The following is a 20,103-nucleotide window of genomic DNA, read 5'->3' as shown; positions in this document are numbered from 1 at the left end:
TTGAAAAAGCCTCTTTAATTATATTAATACCAGAGACAGAACTCCCCTACCTACAGTGATCATGCAGCAACTTCATTTGGGAAACCTCTGACCTAGAATCAGTTCCACGACCTTTTTTTAGACAGCTTTCCCAACCGCATTATCTAAATTATAAAGCTTCTTCGGACACTGGCCTTGAGGAACCTGTGAAACAAAGGCTGGGGCGCTCTACCACTCAGTATTCAGTCATGTACAAAGGCCTCATGGCCTGCAAACCAAAGGCTCTTTCACTGGAATTATGTTTTTAAAAGAGCAAATTCCCAAACTAGAGTTGAAGAGTATTCACTGAAAATCTCAAAACTAAGCAAACCAGGAATTGGATGTGCTTAAAGAAGAACAGATTCGTAAGTTACAATCCTAACAGAGGTTCCCATTTATTAACTGCCAATTATACCTCAGCACTACAGGCAACCTAACAAAAATCTCAGGTTCTCCGACCCAGAACCGCCCCCCCCCCCCCCCCGCCCCACATCCCACCTTCTCACCTACTTTAACAATTCTCTCCTCTGTCTCCCACGTTAATTTCTCCCTCTCTACTGAACCCTGCTCATGAGCTTCCACCCGCCTTGAGTTTCTTTCTGCTTTCTCCCATCTTAAATTTAAAACAAAAAACAACTCTTCATCGCACTTCCCCTTCCGCTACCACCTGTTTCTCTCCTTCCTTTTCACGTCACGGTCTACGGGGATATCGCCCCTGGCACTGTGCAGTGCACAGCCCACACGACTTTAAAGTGTCAGTGCTGGGACTGTCTACATCTATTGTTTTCGAGTTCTCTCCTTCCACTCATGTTGAGACCAACCTCAATTAGGCTTCTGATCCCACCAAGTCCACTGAAATGTCAGCAAAATGTTTTCTGTAAATAAAGTGTCACATAGCAAGTACTTTAGGCTTGGTGGGCCGTATAGTCTCTGTCACACATTTTTCTTTTTAAGAACCCTTCGAAAATGAAAAAACCCATTCTTCATTCGTGGGCTGTAAATACAAAAACAATAACAAAAACCAGGTCATGGTCGTGGGGTGAACTGGCCTGTGCCCCTTAGTTTCCTGGTCCCAGCAATGTCACCAAATACCTCAGATGGTCAGTTCCCAGCCCTTCCCTTACTAGGCCTATGAAGCACTACTGGATTTACACTTTGATCACGCTTTCCTCCTCGAAAGACTTTCTTCACTTGGCTTCCAGGCAATCACTCACATCCTCCTGGATCTCCTACCACCTCACAGGCCACCTTGAGTTCTTTCCTCCATCTACTCACACCCCATGGGGATCTCGCCCAGACGCATCCATCCCTCGAGGTCAGCCAGGCCAGCTTTGATTCCTCCCTCTCAGACCCCAACTCTACCAGCTAATCCTACCAGCTCTGCCTTCCAAAGGAACCCAAAAGCTGACCACTTCTAATGCTGCCACTCTGGGTCCTGGCACCACCATGTCTTAACTTCGATTACAGCAATAATCTCCAAGTCGGTCACACACATTGTTTCTGCCTTTGCCACCTTTAGTCTATCCACAGAGTACCAGAGAGGATCTAGTTAAAAACTAAGTCAGATCATGTCATTCCTCCATTCAAAAACCCTGTTTCCCATTTAACGCACAATAAAATCTAATACCCTTACAACAGCCTACCCGGCTGAACGGGACTTGGCCAGCGTGGCCAGCGTTGGCCAGCTGGACCACACGTACCTCCCTTCTTACCCTCTGCCCGCCCTGCTCAGCCATCCTCACCACCTTGACTTACCTCCAAAAATGCAAAACACACTCCTACCCTAGGGCCTATTGCTCCTTCCAGCTCCTGAGACTTGGAACACTCTTATCACAAATACCCTCAAGGCTCACTCTGTAAGTCTCAGGTCTTCATTCAAATGTCATCTTCCGTGAAGCCTTCCCTGACCTTCCTATTTACAACTGTGAATCCTCTACCACCGATGTCTAGGACGCCCCAGCTCCCCTTCCTAATACATTTTTCCATAGAACTCACCATATCATTACCTAATATTCTCTATATGATGCTTACTTGTTCACGGTCTTTTTACCTGCATGAATTAAGATATCCTTGTGTCGGCGGATTTATCCCCAGAGCCTCGAACGGGACATGGACATGGGAGGTGCTCAACATTTAAGAATAAATACAACTATTAATCACTCTAGAAGATGGTCCCGCCAAGAAAGGTACTTCAAGAATAAACTTAAAAGTCTTTGAAGAATGAAATTATCTTGGTTTTACCAATAACATAAGGCTAACCAGCAATAAGTCAAATATTTCTTACTAACAAAAGTACAAGTAATTTGGCAATGTGTGTTGGCAACATTTTTTTTGGATGCTTACTCTTTGACCCTTCAGTTCCATTTTGAAACATACGCTCCATGGAAACAACCCAAAACACAGGAAAAATGATGTGCACAAATACTGAGAAGTGAAAATTTAGAAATTGTATGTCTAACAGTGAACGGAGTAAAATATGGCACATCTATCTTTGATAGAAATAATGTTCATGAAATCCATTACTGTTTTGAAAACTGCAGTGGTTCTACTTTGCCTTCAAGACAAATTAGGCGGGGCACCGTGTGGCTTGGTCTGTTAAGTGTCTGACTTCAGCTCAGGTCATGATCTCACAGCTCATGGGTTCGAGCCCTGCGTCGGGCTCTGCTGACAGCTCAGAGCCTGGAGCCTGCTTCAGATTCTGTGTCTCCCTCTCTTTCTGCCCCTCCCCTGCTCGTGTTCTCGCTCTCTCTCTCTCTCTCTCTCTCTCTCAAAAATAAATTTAGAAAAAAAAAAAATGAGGCAACTTTCTCTACCTTCCTCGGCCTCACATTTCACCGTTCCCTCTTCATAATCTATACTCTAGGCACACTTTACCAGCCCTCTCCCCTCCCAAACTCTCCAATTTCTGGAAACTCTAACAACTTGGTCTATGTGCCCTCCTAGGTACAGTGACAGCACTTTTCACCAAAGTCACACTTCAGAGTAATTTACGGTAACTGCTTCTTTAATGGTCTTTTTCTCCCACCACAGTGAATACCTAAAACATATTAGCATAAGTACCTGATCTTAGGTAGGCAATATGTGTAGAAATGAACTAAGTAAAACAGTAAGTTTTGGGGGGGGGGGCTGTATGATCTATTTTCTCTATCCTGTGGAAATTTCCAAGACTGTGTGTGTGTACGTGCACGTGTGGGTGTAGAATCTTATAACGGAAAAGAAAATACACTTACGTACGTGTGTATGTATGTTGGCAATCAAAATATAGCTGATAACATCACAGTACTATAAAATGCTTACAAAAACAGTTCCTCAAACTTCTATTTCTTTTTCTCTCAGAATGCATGAAACCAAAAAAAAAAAAAAAAAAAAAAAAGAACTAGTATGTGAGAAGCCAACGAAGCAGCTAGCTCTTCTATTACCTGAGTGGAGTTAGATAGTTGGTTTTTCCACGGCTCCTCTGCGCTGCTGGTCAGGTTTGTGCGGTTATGAGGTAGAGTGAGTGCGTTTCGCTGCAGGTAAGGCACGTTTCCGTTACTTCCACTTCCCGTTATGTGATTATTGCCTATCAAAATAGCGTCTGTACTCCCCAGCGTTCTTGATGTGCTACAGGGAACATGGCCTGTAGAAAAGGGTCCGTTGGCCAAAGGCTGCCCAGGACAGGCAGGGCGGACTCCAGGCTGAGACACGCTAGGCACTCTGGTCAGAGAGAGCTGGGGCTGCTGGCCAGAGATGGAGTTTGCAGGCAGTGATGAGTCAGCTGTTGGCCCGTTAGGAATTCCAGTAGATCGTACCTGTGCAACTCCTGTTTGTCTCATCTGTGAAAAGGCAAATGAAAAATAAACGCTCCTTGTGTGGGCCATAAGGTAGAGGACCAAAAATATGAAGGAGTATATATAACCGGGTAATCTCTGATTTTACCCTAACATTTAATTTCTCTAGGCTGAAAAATACACACTTTTTTAAAAACAAGAAATTGTATTCAGTCATATTTAGATTAGCTTCCTCAGAAAAGCAGAAATCTGTTTTATTTTTTAAGAAACATCCCTTTACTAACGACAAAAGAAAGCAGCTGAAAATTAAGAAAACTGTGGAATTTACAGGTCTTTTTCCCAATCACAAAATAGAGGATCTCCAATTTACACTCTATTATATCTGTATGTCAGATCCTCCAAATTCAACAAGTCCTGAAGAACCCCATCTCAGTTTAGGGCAGCTCGTTAAGTATTCAATAATAGAAATAAACCCTCAGAACAGCGGTAAAATAGCATGTAAATAAATAATAAAATACCAAGTCTTGTGCTCAAAATTAAATTTATAGCTGTTTTTTCCTAAAACTCTCTGTCCATTATTAGTATTTTAAGAAGCAAGATTACTAAATTCCACCAAATACTGGTAGAAAGAGGCAGGCATGACCATGCTCTAAAATGTTTCAGTCAATAAAAGTACTCAAAACGCTAACAAATTTTAGGGGAAAAAAATGCTATACACACTTGGTGTTGCTGCATTAAGACAAACTGACTTTCCAGCTGTTCCAGCATCAGTTTCTGTGCTGGATTTAAGTTATTTCTATTTGCACGGAGCTGTTCCAAGTGCTAGAAGAAGAAGAAGAAAGGAGAATACGGTCAAAGACATATCTAAGAAACCAGCTCAAGCTCACTATTCTAAGCAACCTCGTCATGAAACGACCGGACCAATGCGGAGCCGCTATCTAGTCAAAGATACGGATTCCTGACCAACAGCAACTAACCCTGAGATGAAGTCCTTTAAGAAGTCTGAGAAATTAAGAAATAAACATGCATCAAAAGAAGTTTACTGTAATGTGGTATTTGAGACAAGTGGGCATAAAATTTTACTCATTAATACTCTATTTTTCAGTATTCACACAGAAAGTTCTTTACACTTACAATGCATTAGGACAAGTACACTCAAAGCATCACTGTTTGGAACAGGAAAAGTGTGAAGACAGCCTGACTACCTAAAATCAGTGCTCTGCGGAAGGTGTGCATCTACGGAAGAAATATGCTATGGCGGGGGCGCCTGGGTGGCTCGATCAGTGATGCGCAGACTTCGGCTCAGGTCATGATCTCACGGTCCGTGAGTTCCAGCCCCACATCGGGCTCTGTGCTGAGCGCTCAGAGCCTGGAGGCTGCTTCGGATTCTGTGTCTCCCTCTCTCTCTGCCCCTTCCCCGCTCATGCTGTGTCTCTGTCTCTCAAAAATAAATGAACATTAGAAAATTAAAAAAAAAAAAAAAAAAAAAAAAGAAATACGCTGTGGCCATAAAACAAAAAGAAGCTCTTTACATCCCGACAAGGAAAGGCCTATGAAATACATTGTTAACAATCAATAGGCGGAGCATTCTACAATTTGTATGAAAAAGGAGAAAATGAGTAACGGGTGAGAGGAGGAGGAGGATGCATGGTTGCTTGTGCAAGCCTGAACATATCTCAGGGAAGACAGGTAAACTGGTAACACTGGCTAGCTGTTAGAGGGAGAACTAAGTGGATACGGGCAGGAGCTAAAAGCTAAGTGGGTAGGAATTTGCCCTGTGGAGCCTATAACCATACAGATGCACTTGGAACTATGTGAACGTTGCCTGTTTAAAAATAAAACCAAAAATAGGTGAAAATCAGGAACTAATTATCCCACTACTCTGACAAACGTGGGTTCATTTTACTTATGTGCATTTGACTGGATTGACTGAATTAATACTTAAAATTGTAAAGCTTACTTCTTCTACTCCTTTGCAAGAGGAAAAACAATCTGTCAAAAGCATTCTCTTACATACCTGTAATTTCTGTGGTGTCAAACACCACGAATGAGCTTGTTGCTGTACTGGAGGATGTGACACTGCATGGCCACTACTCCAATTATCAGAAGTATTCTGAGGAAAATTGATAAAAGAAAAATTAAAGAATATTTGGTTAAATCCACAGAGTTCACAAGAATGACTCATGAAGGCCAAATGACTATGAATTGGAATATTTACATATAAAAAATGTTATGACATTAAATTCTTTTAAAAATAATTTTACATGCATAATAAATTTGGGAAATCATAAATTAAAAAAAAAATACTGATTCTTTAATCAACCACCCGAAAAAGCCCACCCCTAAACTATGGCCCAAATGGCTAACCTAAACATCACACTGTCCACTAGATCCAATAATAAATTTATCTCAATGTCAGTAGAAAGTGATGATGAAAAGTGTGTTGAGATCTTAACGGCAGGGAGATGAATAAAATGACTTGATGAATGCAAATTTATCCCTACGTTCTGTATTTAATAGGATGCTAAGAATTTGGGATGGAAAAACTCAAACCTTTCACTCTTTTGATGTCCACAGATTTAAAATAAAGGACAGGAGATATTCAAACTGCACAAGTTCAGGGCAGTTGGGAGATTCCTTTTGGACTGGGATTTTCTATTTCTCTAAAATATATACCTTTGTTGGACTAGATGTTCTTTTCCTCTTGGCAGGACTGGACAGGTCATCTACTTGGCTAGAAGGAATCATGTGTAGTGGCAAGGACTGCTGTGAAATTGGTGTTTGACTGAGGCCTAATACAGGTTCAGTATTTGCATGATGAGGTTTACATGCCTAAGAATCACAGAAGGAAGACAAAAATAGGGTTCTATATATTCTTAGTTCATTCCTTCAAACTATAAAACTTTACAAACTGCATACTTTTCAAAGCTATGTGGACATCGCTGATGGCAATTATTGAAAATCAAAATCAAATGATCATCAATGGAGGAATGTGTACCTTCCTTTGAAAAACTGCTTTAAAAATTAAACAAACCACTGCAGCATCATTTTAAGAAATCTCCTTCAAAATCATGAAAATGCACAAAGGTTCTAAATTGGCACCCCAAAATTTCTTCCCATATCAGAGGGAGTTTTATTTCGATCTAGATTCCCTTCACAATTAAATCCAAAGGCTTTTCCATTAATAAAAGGCTCCTGTACTTAGTAAAATACGCTTGACCACTACAGATTGAAAAGAACCCTTAAAGCTGGGTACCTGCAGAACATAACCCAACTTCTCACCTGCTGTGCTGTGTTCATGGCACCCTGCCTGGAGGTAAGCTCTGCGGGGATTGGTAGGCTCCACGCCTCCTCAATACTAGGAAGTAATTTAGTTTTATTCTGTAGACTACCTTGTGGAAGGTTACACAACTGAGCCTAGGAAAAATTATGTAAAAAGCAAATTTAACACAAGCCTACTTGAGTAAGAGCAAGTCCACTAAATCTTCCTAAATGCTATAACTAATTGTTTTTAAAAGAAAATAGATTCTTAATTTGGGGTTTCAGAAAGATACTAAGTATAAAGAGGGTAACCAGAATATAGACCTTTGTGAGAATTCAAACAAAGCTGAGCTCTGTTTTCAAAGTTCTCATAGCTGTCTTCTCATGAAACTCCAAGCAAGAGTGAAAGACAGTGTTTGTGTTCTTTTCTCTAAAATGCTATGACAACTTAAAAATGTAGACAGTACGTAGAAAAAAATTATGTAAATTAATATACATCAACAGTAAATGTGCAAAAGAGCATCTTTTAAAATACTGCATCTCTTACTTAAAATGAAAAGTAAAATAATATTACAAGCTATGGTATGTTTACAAAATATGGAAACAAATTATAGACAGCAAAACACAACTAGACAAACTTTCCAGCCACCCGCCTCCTGCCTGAGTGTTATGGGGAAACATGTGTCTTTAAAAAACTGCTATTTAAAAGTTTTACCTGTAAATACTTAATTCGTGCTGCAAGTGCAGAGGTATTACTACAACTTTTGCTTCTGGTTGCATTTAAGTAGCATTTAATGGCATCCTGAGGCTGGTTGCAGGATTCGTAGAGTGTGCCTAGGTCCATCCAGGCTGCAGCATGGCCATGGTCCAATTGTACAGCACAAATATAAGCCTGTAAAGCATCCATAGGCTGATTTTGCTGCTGATATAGCACACTAGAAAGAAAAATTAAGGACAAACAAGAGGTCAACTAAGAAGAACTACTCAGCCTCACCAAGTATATTATATGTGATATGTAACTGTCATGTATCGAGTATAATACCATTATTTTTATATAAAGTCTTACCCTATTGAACACCATGTATCTGCACTTGCTTCTGATTTATCAATAGACTGCCTGTAAGATATAAAGGCATCCTGAACTTTCCCAATACTTGAATAGCACCTGAGAGGGGAGGGAAAAAAAATCCAGACAATTGCATTAATACTGATTAATCTGCTGAAAAATGGACTACATATATCAAAGCAAATTAAAATTCTGAATGAGCTAACATATTTCTGTGAGTGTGTGTGTGTGTGTATAAAATTATAATTATAATGTACATTATAATTAACCATTCAATAAACTATACTATAGTCTATCTGGTAAGTGCTAAAGCATGATACATTAATGAACAATATTAAAGTAATTAAAGGCCGTATTACTTCAGTATTATATTGACGGTTGAAAGCGCGCATGTGCGCTCACACATGCACTTGCCATGCCACTTATATAGCTTGGTATATTTATATAGCTTACATAAAGAATATAGACTTAAAAAAAACAAGAAAACCATTCTATTCTGGTAAGACTGGATGAATCTGATTTCAATTCTACTTTCCTAAGTAATGACCATGAGGTCAACCATTCTGTAATTTGGAAAAAATACAAACATTAAGATGCAGGCAATATCAAGCTAACTATCAAAAACAGTATAATAAGGTGAGTGCGGTATTTCATGACATGTAAGGGTAGCAAGGTCTGATTAAAGTTTCAAGGACCTGTGGTTTTTTTGTAATTTTTTTTAATGTTTATTTATGTTTTTTGAGAGAGAGAGAGAGAGAGAGAGACAGAGAGACAGAGAGACAGAGTGCAAGCAGGGGAGGGACAGAGAGAAAGGGAGACACAGAATCTGAAGCAGGCTGCAGGCTCTGAGCTGTCAGCGCAGAGCCCAATGCAGGGCTCAAACTCATGGACTGCGAGATCATGCCCTGAGCTGAAGTCAAACACTTAACTGACTGAGTCACCCTGGCACTCCCCCACTTTGTAATTTTTTTTTAACATTTATTTATTTTTTTTGAGAGAGAGAGAGGAACCTGTTATCTTCTTAATGCAGATACACCTGATGGATACACAGAACAGCAGCTGAAACTATAAATACAGAAATTATCTTCTTAGTGCTTGGCACTAAGGAAAAAAGAAAAGACAAAACCCAGTCCCTATCTGTCTTCACGGAGCTTACAATTTAGTTGAGGACTGAAGACGTATTATAAATGTCATGATGCCATATCGAATGTCTGTCACAGGCAATTCTCTGGTCTGAGAATTTAGGGTAGAAGACACCACAATACACACTATAGGATTTAGGAAAAGCAAAAAAGGAAGGATAACACTAAGGAATTTAAAATAAGTATAGAGGCATGTTGTTTAGATCAGTGATTCCCAATTATCAGCCAGTATAAAGCAATTTATGGCCATGAAAATAAAATAGAAACACAGCAACATATACTTATATATATAAATATTCCATTAAACTAATTAATACTTATACTGTAACTGACTTATTTTGAAATACTACTGGCTGACTAAATGGCAAAAATATCTTAAATGTTTTCACTTGCCCAAATTAAATATTTAGATCCTCATAATTATTCTTTGAAATTTTGCTGATTCCTGCAATCCAGAAGTCTGGGAACGCCTGATTCAGACAGAGAAGATGAAAGAGGGCATTTTAAAATGCTGTTTGGGGGGTGCCTGGGTGGTTCAGTCAGTTAAGCATCCGACTTTGGCTCAGGTCATGATCTCGCGGTTCGTGGGTTTGAGCCCTGCGTCGGGCTGTGTGCTGACAGCTCAGTGCCTGGAGCCTGCTTCAGATTTCAGATTCTGTGTCTCCCTCTCTCTGCCCCTCCCTTGCTCATACTCTGTCTCTCTGTCTCAAAAATAAATAAACATTAAAAAAAAATTTTTTTAAATGTTATTTAGGCAGTATAACCAAAACTTAATGTACATAAGATAGCACAAATAGTAGAGAATTATAAATCCAGCCCGAGGTTACCCTGAAGTTTTTGTTCTTCTAACAAGGGAAATGGCACCATGAAAGCACTTTATAGGAATAGTAATCTGCTAGCAATGTGTAGAGATAAACTGAAAGAAAAATAAATTATGGACAGTAAAAAAGGCAGCTATACTCACTGGTTTGGAACAGGCCAAAATTGGGGTGAAAATAACGAAAATGGAAAGAAAGAAAAAGAAGGGAGAAATATAGTAAACCAAAAGATATAAGGACTTTTGTGACTGACTGATTAGATATTCATAGCAGGGGCTTATAACTTAGTTTTTAAGCCTGATCAAAGAGAGTTAAAAAAGAAATGGTGACATCATTGACAAAAATAAAAGGAGAAGAGCTGGTTTGGAAAAGAATATGATGAATGAGCTTTGAAATATGCTTACTTTGACGTGAGATGAGAACACTAAAATAGATAATGTTAGGTAAAGAGTAAGAGATGTGGTCCTGAAATTTAATACCTCGAAATGTAGAAATCTAGATTTGGAATTCATCCATATAGAAGAGAGGGTTTAAGAATACAGGACACCTGGGCCACCTGGGCGGCTCAGTCGGTTGGGCGACCGACTTCAGCTCAGGCCATGATCTCGCCTTCTGTGAGTTCGAGCCCCATGTCGGGCTCTGTGCTGACAGCTCGGAGCCTGGAGCCTGCTCCGGATTCTGTCTCCCTCCCTCTCCCTCTCCCTCTCTCCCTCTCTCTCTCCCCCTCCCCCACTCACGCTCTGTCTCTCGGAAAATGAATAAATGTTAAAAATATATATATAGGACACCTACAAGGGAGACGTTAAAATAAGCCTAAGGATAACTAATCTTGTGGATTGGGTAATAAGAAATGTCAGTGACTGAGAGAAGGCAATGTCAGAGAGCACCCGCAAACTTCCACAAAGTTTGTTAATAACTTCAGGAGAAGTTATGAACAACACCATGTAGGGACAGACACCACAAAGAAAGGGAATCCTTAACAGATAGTAGAAAACACATTCTGTTTGTTGTTGTTAAATCAAAGCCAAATCTCAGGATTTATAGACAAATTTACCTAACCACTGGGAGGAATAAGCAGTAATTCCCAAAACTCACGTTTTCACATTCCATTCCTACAAAGTGAAAAGTAGAAAACCAGTGTGCCCAACTACAGATGTCCCAGTCCAACCACCAACCACTTTTCCTCTAGCAAAACTTAATTAAGTGCCCCTGAGACAGCCCTGTGTCTTTGAAAAAGCAATACATGAACCTAGGCTCTAGTTCCTGTTCTGATTTAGTTACCTGTGTGACTGTAACCTTAGATAAACCATTTCACTCCTCTGAACTCTATTTCTACATCTGTAAAATAACAGAGTTTACAGAGTGAAGCAGGTGACCTCCCTGGTCCCTCCTAGCTCTAACATTCTATAGTTCTGTGATAACACTGCCAATGATTAGTACTACTATAAGAGCATTACCACATTACACCTTTATTATGATATACACATGCCAAAGGACATCTTCAACACAGATCTGAATGTGAACATAAGTAATAAAAAGCCGTAGAATATTAGGGTCATCAAATCCCAAAGTTGCTTACTGACACCTGAGGTCTTTATTCAGAGCTTTAAGAACTTAAAAAAAAAATTTTTTTTAATGTTTATTCATTTTTGAGAGAGAGAGAGAGAGAGAGAGAGAGAGAGAGAGAATCCAAAGCAGGCTCCAAGCTCTGAGCTGTCAGCACAGAGCCTGACAAGGGGCTCAAACTCATGAACCGCGAGATCATGACCCGAGCCAAAGTCGGACGCTTAACTGACTGAGCCGCTACTATTCTTCATCTTAGGTCAAAATGAAAATAATTGCTACTACACATGCCTTTTAACCCGTATAAAAAGAAATTTTCGTATGTAAACGTTAACACTAGAGACAAAGTCTAGGCAGTCCCTACTTCTCAGTACTCCATCTCCTTTCCAGTCCCTGTATGAAGCATCCCACTGTGCAACACAAAACAGCAGCAATGGTGTTAGCTCGAAAAGCAAATGGTGTTCAGTTAGTTCATTTACTGCATTCACTCAATAGCCATTCTGCTAGTCAACAGTATACAAAGATGGTAGGTTCCAGTCTCTGCCCCCAAATATCTTCATTCAGTGAAAGAGAAAAACAAACTTTGGACTCTCAAGCTTTTTAGTGAGCAACCCAAATTAGATGATTTTCTAGGACTTGGAAGGTATTAGAAAATTTCTGCTAAAAATAGGTACTTTCCCAGCCAACTCTTGTTGTACATTATTAATGACTAATCAAACATCTTTTTAAAAAAATCTTAGTACTACTCCATCTCATACAAACACACTTTGCTAAATTTAAAGGAAAAATGAAACCATACAAAATACTAAAACTTAATGGGATTACATGGCAAATTCACTCAAAGAGCTTAAAATTAAAACAAAATAGGATAATTTCAAAAGAAATCATAAAATCGAAACCTTTAGGGTGAGAAGATACCTAACAGATAATCCATAACCAGAGTTTCTCAACCTCGGCACTACTGACATTTTGGGTCAGGTAATCTTTTGTCGTAGAGGCTATCCCACTAGATGCTTGCAGTGCTCCCCACGGTTGTGATATAACCAAGTATCTCCAGACATTATAAAATGTCCCCTATGGGACAAAATAGGCCCCCAATGAAAACCACTGATCTAATATAATCCTCTTATTTAAAAGGTTAAAAGAAAACTGAAGCATCAAAAAGTTTAACTGTATCACCCATGATCTACAAACAGTAGCCTAGCCAAGACCTAAATCCAAGTCTCCCAGCTGCTAGTACACTGATCTTTCCACCACACCATAAAAGCTAAAACCAGTTAGGAACCAAAAGACGATCTAATAATGTCCCCAAAATATAATCTATCAGATACACATACATAAGGTATATTTTAGATAATCAGTGAGCACAATTTAGGCATTTAAAGTACAGAGAAAAGTTTACAGACTTGCAGAACACTATTTTCATTACATGTTACTTCTCCTTTCCAACAGATCCAATAATAATGTATCCACTTTCTCCCTGTGAGATTTCAAGTAGAACTGATTTGAGACCTACTATTAATCAAATATGTCCATTCTAATGTATATATCATTAATCAAAATTACAAATAGCAAGGTTCCACTGGCTACTGGTGGTCACCAGGCAGAATGAAAAATTAATTCGGTTCGGTTCAACAGACATATAAAAAAAAATAACAGAAATCAGAAGGACAGGCATTTAAATACTAGGATGAAGAATTACTATCTGATAAGTCTTTTTAAAAGCCAGCAATGATTCAAGTCAAATGAAAATCCAACAAGCAAAATAAGAAATGTCCTGGCTGACCAGATTATGCTGAGAAAAATTATCACATTCAGAAGCTTTAACTTTCCAGAAATCTTTGCGACAATATATTTAAAAAGGAAAAGATACTAATCAAGTTATAAATATAAACAAACAAATATAAATATAAACAAAATTATATAGCTCATAATTCCAATCTCTTAGCTGGAATAAACAAAAGCATAGTGTAAGTGTCTGCTAAGTCTCACCTTCCGAGGAAATACCAGGACTGGCCAGAATTAGGATCTGCTTCCAAGGACTTTTGGAGATACTGAATAGCATAGCTTTCCTTGGTGGCTTTATCTCCCAGAAGATCCACAGTGTGATGCATCCAACCTACAGTAAATGATTTTAAAAATATTTACATAGATGACTTAATTGTTCTTCAGTTTTTAAGAATACCAAACAGAAAACACATAAGTAAAAATATTTTTTTTTCAGTCAATTTATTCATTTAGTTCGGCACACACATTCCCAAAATTTAGAACTGCCAATTCTGACCATAAGGAAGTCTGTTTCTCACAGGAAGGTACAGTCAAACCTATAAAGAACTTTATTCCAGAGAAACCAAAACGATTTTAAGTACTGACTTAACACTTAGATTACAAACTACAGTTCTTCTTTTCTAATTTTGGTGTTTGAAAAAATTCCAAGTTATGAAACAAAGAATATAAAAATTCACTGTTCCATGTAAAATTTTATGTGCATTTTAAGACTCTCCAAGACAGTCTATTAACCCATTGTTTATTTCCAAGGAGTACATATAAGATGATTTAATCAATGATAGCTCAGAGTACAACACCCACATACAACCCTATCTCACTGGCAATGGTCACATATACTAATAACTTATCTAAAATAAAAACTGTACAGCATTTGACAATTATTTAAAAATAAAACCCAAGTCTAAGTATATTCAAATGGTGCAAATAAAAATGGTTTAAAATGGGTACCACAAATGTTTAATCAATAAATATAGATTGTGCAGAATCTCAATTATATGTAGAATCTCAAAAAGTTGAATATCTAGAAGCAGACAGTAGACCGATGGTTACCAGGAATGGGGAGGTAGGGGAAATGGGGAGAAACTGGTCCAAGGGTACAAGTTACAGTTATGTAGCAGGAGTAAGTCTAGAGAGTAATGTATAGCAGAATGACTATAGTTAATAATACTCTAATATATTAACAGAAATTTGCTAAGAGAGTAGGTTTTAGATGCTCCCACCACACACAAAGAGTAACTATGTGCAGAGATGGATATGTTGATTAGCTCGACAATACTAATCATTTCATGATGTACCAAAACATCATGTTGTACACCTTAAATATGCACAATTTTTATTAAATAATAGTTATATAAGCTATCAAAAGATTGGATCATGCAATACTGTATTCTAAAACTTTTAAGACAACACAGGAATAATTTGATTTGATTTGCTGGGGAAGTCATATTTCAGCTGTGGATCATTTCAAGTGCATAAAAATCAGCGTTGTTCTTTGTGTATAGTCTGTATTATATATAACAAATAAGGACCCTTATTTTCTGACATTTATTATAGTTGCTGTGCTCCAAAATATATTTCAAGGACTGCGTTACTATGTTTTACAGAAATACATGTCAATAACACATTTACATTTATTCATCTGTTCCTCTTACCTCCTGCTATTACTAGTAAGAATGGAACCTAGAGAAACAGGCTCTAAAAGGAGCTGCTGAAGCAGCAGTGACAAGCAAGTAGGAAGGATTGATACACAGGCATAAATTAGACTTAATTAGGAGAAGTGTTTTTCCTTTCAAAAGCACGAAAAGTTTATTATACTTCTATACTTCGAAATATGGCAAGCCAATGCCAAAGAGGACAAGTGATTCACACGTAACTAGACCAAAACTATTTCAATCTATGTCTTAAATTTAAAAGGTGTATGCATTTTTACTATTGACACATTCCTCACTGCAGCTGAAATGCACAAAAACTTGATTATAAATAGTGTGGATTAACAAAACAGCTCATATTCAAGTATTAGCTGAATGAGTAAGCTGTCTTATGATAAAGGCATCACTTTGTTCTTTTTACTTAAGAACTGCACAAAATCTTTCTTTACTATATTAATAAACTTGTTTTAATTTGAAGATATGAATTCACACTACTCAAACACGGTCTGTAAACTTATTAAAAACAAATATTCAAATACTTCTATAATTCTTAAAAGTATGGATAACACAAGAAAAATTCTAACCAGAGATTAAATTAAAAACAAACCTAGAAACAAAAGTTTTATACTAAGGTAATGTGTTCATTTTATATAATTAATCATGATACATATCAATATCATGAAGATCAGTGATAAAATCTAGGCTTAAGTAATTTTAAAATTATGTAAAAATAGTCACATTATGAAAACATTCATATTACTACAATGTTAGTTAAAAATTAAGAATAAATTATTTGCCCAGACCAAAAACAAATAAACAAAAGCTAGGGGGAGGGGGGGACCCAAGCACCATATACAGATAAGAAACATGACCCAATAACTAAGCAACAAAATTAAACGTGGAGAACTCAATCACTATCTTCTTCGTCAGAGTGACACTAATGTGTCATCCAAATGGCTACATTTCTTCAACATCAGAAAAGAATTACATGTGTACAAAAACTATACCATTAGATGTTGCACAACTTTTCGATGAAATGTTTTAGTTAATATTATTGATAGGGCTAAGAAAGCAAGATCACCAACCACTAAGTGACTTTACACAAATCACTTAACTTCATTCAGTGCTAAGCATATCTGGCACAAAGGGAAGTACTCAATCCCCCTCACCCATGGGTTAAGTACTAGAGAATAATTCTAAGAATTTAAAAGGACCAACTGCACTGAAGAACCATAATGAGATGGACAGTGAGATGGACAATGCTTGGCTGAAAGGGGAAATATGCTGGGTTAGAGTTAATTCTATCAACTCTGGGTAAAGGAAGGAAAAGAGAACAGAATACATGAGCCACATATGTGCCATCTCTGACATGGAAAAATCATAAAGAGAAATATTTATAGTACACCATTATTACATACCTAACTGTTGTAAGACAGTTGCCTTTACTTGTGCAGAAAGGTTTTCCGTCTGCAAAAGTTGTTCATAAGCTTCCTTTGCAGAATGATACTTCCTCTAAAAAGCAGAAAAAAAGGGATTCAAAGAAAAATAAAAGCATTATCTTTAAAGAATTTGCTCATATATTAAGATTTACTACATAATACTGATACTTTAGCATATTTCTTAAGCCAACCGAAAGAAAAAAGGCTAGTTCCATTACTGAGCGTTCCTTTTACACCAGACAGTTGTGGACGGGCCATGTTTCAGAGCAATTAACACCAGTAAAACATTCGATACAATAAAGTATTAAAATAGGCCCTTTTAAGAATCTGCCAAATCTCAATTGTTAAAATAATCTCAACTTATTCAATAACAAATAATTTCAACTTTATTTAGGAACACTGATGAAGCTAGAGAAGTACTCTACCTCCCAGTGTTATGATCTGCCTAGAAACACCAAGTTCCCAAGCAACTTAACAGAAACAGAACATATGCCAAGAGTGCTTTAAAAAATCTAAGTGCAAAAGCAGTTAAAATCTAAGTTGAAAGGATAGTTACTGGTATATAGCCTATGAAAAAATTTATAATACGTATGGCTTTAAAGATACCAAACCTCTCATGGTCTAACAATGTTCACAACATTTAAGGTTCCATTGGCAAATTTCTAAATAAAACCATTTATGCACACTCCTCTCCTCAAAAAGTATGTGTGTGACTAAAACCCATTACTACTACCGTCATAAAGCTTAAGACAGCTCTTCCAAGAAAAAGGGGAGGGAGGAAAAAAGGGATAAGCCAATAAAAGAAAATCTCATAAATATTACCTTTAAAACATACTCAGCAGAACAATGAATTGAAGTGGCTATTATTCATTATCAGCAATAGTACATGGCTGCCTGAGCAAACAAATGCTTCTCAAAAAAAAAACAAAAAACAAAAAACAAAAAAAACACGGAGGAGGTAGAAATGCGAAACCAGGTGTAGGAGCCTCAGGCAAATCACTTAAACAAAGATTCAACATCCATAAAACAGAGTTAATACCTAATCTTTCTATCTGGAGTTGTTCTAAAGATCAAATGAGACAAGCAAAGAAGTACGGAAACAAATAAGGAACTACATGAATACAGTACGTCAACACAGGAAAGATCTGAAAGAATTGGCCACTGAGATTAACAGAAGTTATTACATAAACTTTTATTCATCAGTTAAATTAGTTCCCCCTAAATATTAATCTGATCTCAAAAAGTCATTTAGACAATTAATACAAGATAAGGACCAAGTTATTCAGGTCAATTCCTTCCAATGGTATGCTAAAACATATTTCTAAACACTAATAATAAAAACAAAACAAAACACGACACACTTGAAAATTTGGTTGCATCATTCTGAGAATCAAAGTTGGATTTCTACCTCAAATCGTATACTGGCAGGAATATGTCCTTGAGACTGTAAAGAACTTATCTGACATGGCCAAAACACCACAAATCATGAGAGAAGTAAAGATCTGGTTTGAACCACATAGCAGAAAATCAGGCCATGGACACAAACCAACACAGAAAATGTGAAAACCATGTGAACAAGTGTACATCTCTAGAAGTGCAAGTTTAAATGAGATACCACCATCTACCCATCAGAATGGCAAACATAAGAAAGTTGGGTAAATCCAAAGTCGGGGATGTGTATGTGCGCCCTGCTGGAAGAGGATTCACGCATGAAATTAGGTGTGCAAACAGGCATGCAGATACACTACAATCCAGCAAGCTTACTCTTGGGACAAAGATGCCAAAGAAACCTTTCCACAGGTAATGTTCTAAATGGTACTGTTCACAGTATCAGGAATTCAGGGACAACCTAGGTCCATGTCACTAGGGAGTAAAAACACAAAATATGATGGATGCATACACTAGAACATTAAGTAGCAATTATATATGGCATATGAAAAGCAAGATGAGTTTATCTTTAAAGATGTTTAGTAAAGTTTTTCCTCTGGTAATGCTGGAGTAGCTGTTCCACAGATGGCTTTAAGTTCTGGATAAAATATAAAAGTCAACTGTCAGAAAGCCTGGAGAGAAACCAAAATCAGGCTGAAACCAGATAGACTTAGCAAAAGGGCATGACACTGGATCAGTAAACTAGGATTTCCATCCGAAGGCAGGTGCCAATTGGTGCCTGGGCTGGAACTCAAAAGAAACCAGCAATCTTACTAGTTTGAAGAATTAGAGGAGACACTTTGAAGCTATCACAAAAGCTGGAAGTGAGAGGAGAAATCCCAGGAAGGAGAGAGGGAAAGAAAAAGAACACCAAATTCTGCAATTAAAACTCTACCTAAATCTCTTGTTGACTGCTGAACATGCACGAACACAGTAGATGTCCAGCAGCCTGACAGAATGAAAGAGATTTCAGCCGCTGTCCACTACAGGAGTGGCCACGTTTACAGTGTGACTTGCGCAAGATTAACTGGCTAATATAAAACAAAAACATCACTCTTCAGAAAAATATAACAAAGTCACTCCACAATGTATTATTCATGATATCCAGGATAAAATTACCAGACCTACGAAGAATCAGGAACATTCTATCCATGTTCAAAAGGAAAGGAAATTGATGAAAATCAGCCATGACATTACTCAGATGATGAAATGTGCAAATAATTTTAAAGCAGCTATTTTAACAACATTCAGAGACAATAAGGGAACTATAACCATAATGCATGAATGGGCAGGAAATTAGAGCACAGAAAAAAAAAAAAACAAAAAGAAATCCTAAAACTGAAAAATATCTGAAATAAAAAAAACAAATGACTGGATAGAGTGAATAGCAGATTGGAGACTTTAAAGGCCATCCAAAGATACATGAGGCAATAACAGATTGTCTACCATACATGTAATTGGAGTTCTAGAAGAAGAGAGGAATAGGGCAGAAAAGATAAGACATAATGGCTGAGAGCTTTCCAGAACTGATGAAAGACATCTAATACTATATCCAAAAGACTAAGAAAACCACAAGTAGTATAAATAACAAAAAAAAACTTCATCGTCAAATTCTTAAAAACCAAATGGAAAGAGAACTCTGAAAACAGCCAGAGAAAAACAACAAAATACAAAGATACAACAAAAAAACTAACAGCCAAATTAAATATAACGGACTAGACACTCTAAACAAACAAGACATGTCCAGAAAAGATTTAGAAAAGAGCCAAAAATACACTATTAAGAGGTGGACATTACATATAAAGACACAAGAAGGTTGACATAAAAGGATGAAAAAGACACCATGCAAACACTAAGCATTAGAAAGCTCAAGTGACTCAATTCAGATCAAAGTAGGCTTCAGGGCAAAGATTATTACCAGAGATAAAGGAGTATTTCATAATGATAAAGGACATCAGGATGACATGACAATAAGAGCTTCAAAACACATGAAAAGACTGACAAAATTAACAATAATAAAACACTACTGACTATATAATTTATTCCAATTTCACCAACTTTCCCATTATACTGTCCTTTTTCTGGTCCAAGATCCCACACTATGTTCAGGTAGCATGTCTCCTTACTTTTCTCCAGTCTGGAACAGATCCCCCGTTTTTGA

At 37.5% G+C, this 20,103-nt stretch overlaps 1 protein-coding gene across 8 annotated transcripts in view; it reads right to left on the bottom strand.

Annotated features, from left to right (window-relative positions):
* KDM6A (lysine demethylase 6A) overlaps positions 1-20,103 on the bottom strand; it is a 208,130-nt gene that overhangs the window by 43,847 nt on the left and 144,180 nt on the right. The window contains exons 9-17 of one of the 8 annotated variants that reach the window (XM_045471880.1): positions 16,494-16,587; positions 13,631-13,757; positions 8,116-8,214; positions 7,765-7,984; positions 7,071-7,205; positions 6,465-6,620; positions 5,806-5,901; positions 4,509-4,610; positions 3,438-3,833 (exon numbers count right to left, since the gene is read on the bottom strand). In XM_045471880.1, the coding sequence (XP_045327836.1) occupies positions 3,438-3,833; positions 4,509-4,610; positions 5,806-5,901; positions 6,465-6,620; positions 7,071-7,205; positions 7,765-7,984; positions 8,116-8,214; positions 13,631-13,757; positions 16,494-16,587 (1,425 nt within the window). The remainder of the gene's footprint in view (positions 1-3,437; positions 3,834-4,508; positions 4,611-5,805; positions 5,902-6,464; positions 6,621-7,070; positions 7,206-7,764; positions 7,985-8,115; positions 8,215-13,630; positions 13,758-16,493; positions 16,588-20,103) is intronic. The other 7 variants (XM_045471883.1, XM_045471881.1, XM_045471882.1 and 4 more) reach the window with 7 other exon arrangements.

This window comes from Leopardus geoffroyi, chromosome X, assembly GCF_018350155.1.
Source record: "Leopardus geoffroyi isolate Oge1 chromosome X, O.geoffroyi_Oge1_pat1.0, whole genome shotgun sequence".
Classification (NCBI taxonomy): Eukaryota; Metazoa; Chordata; class Mammalia; order Carnivora; family Felidae; genus Leopardus; species Leopardus geoffroyi.
Note: the sequence above shows the minus strand (reverse complement) of the source record. Positions and strands in the feature narration are given on the sequence as shown.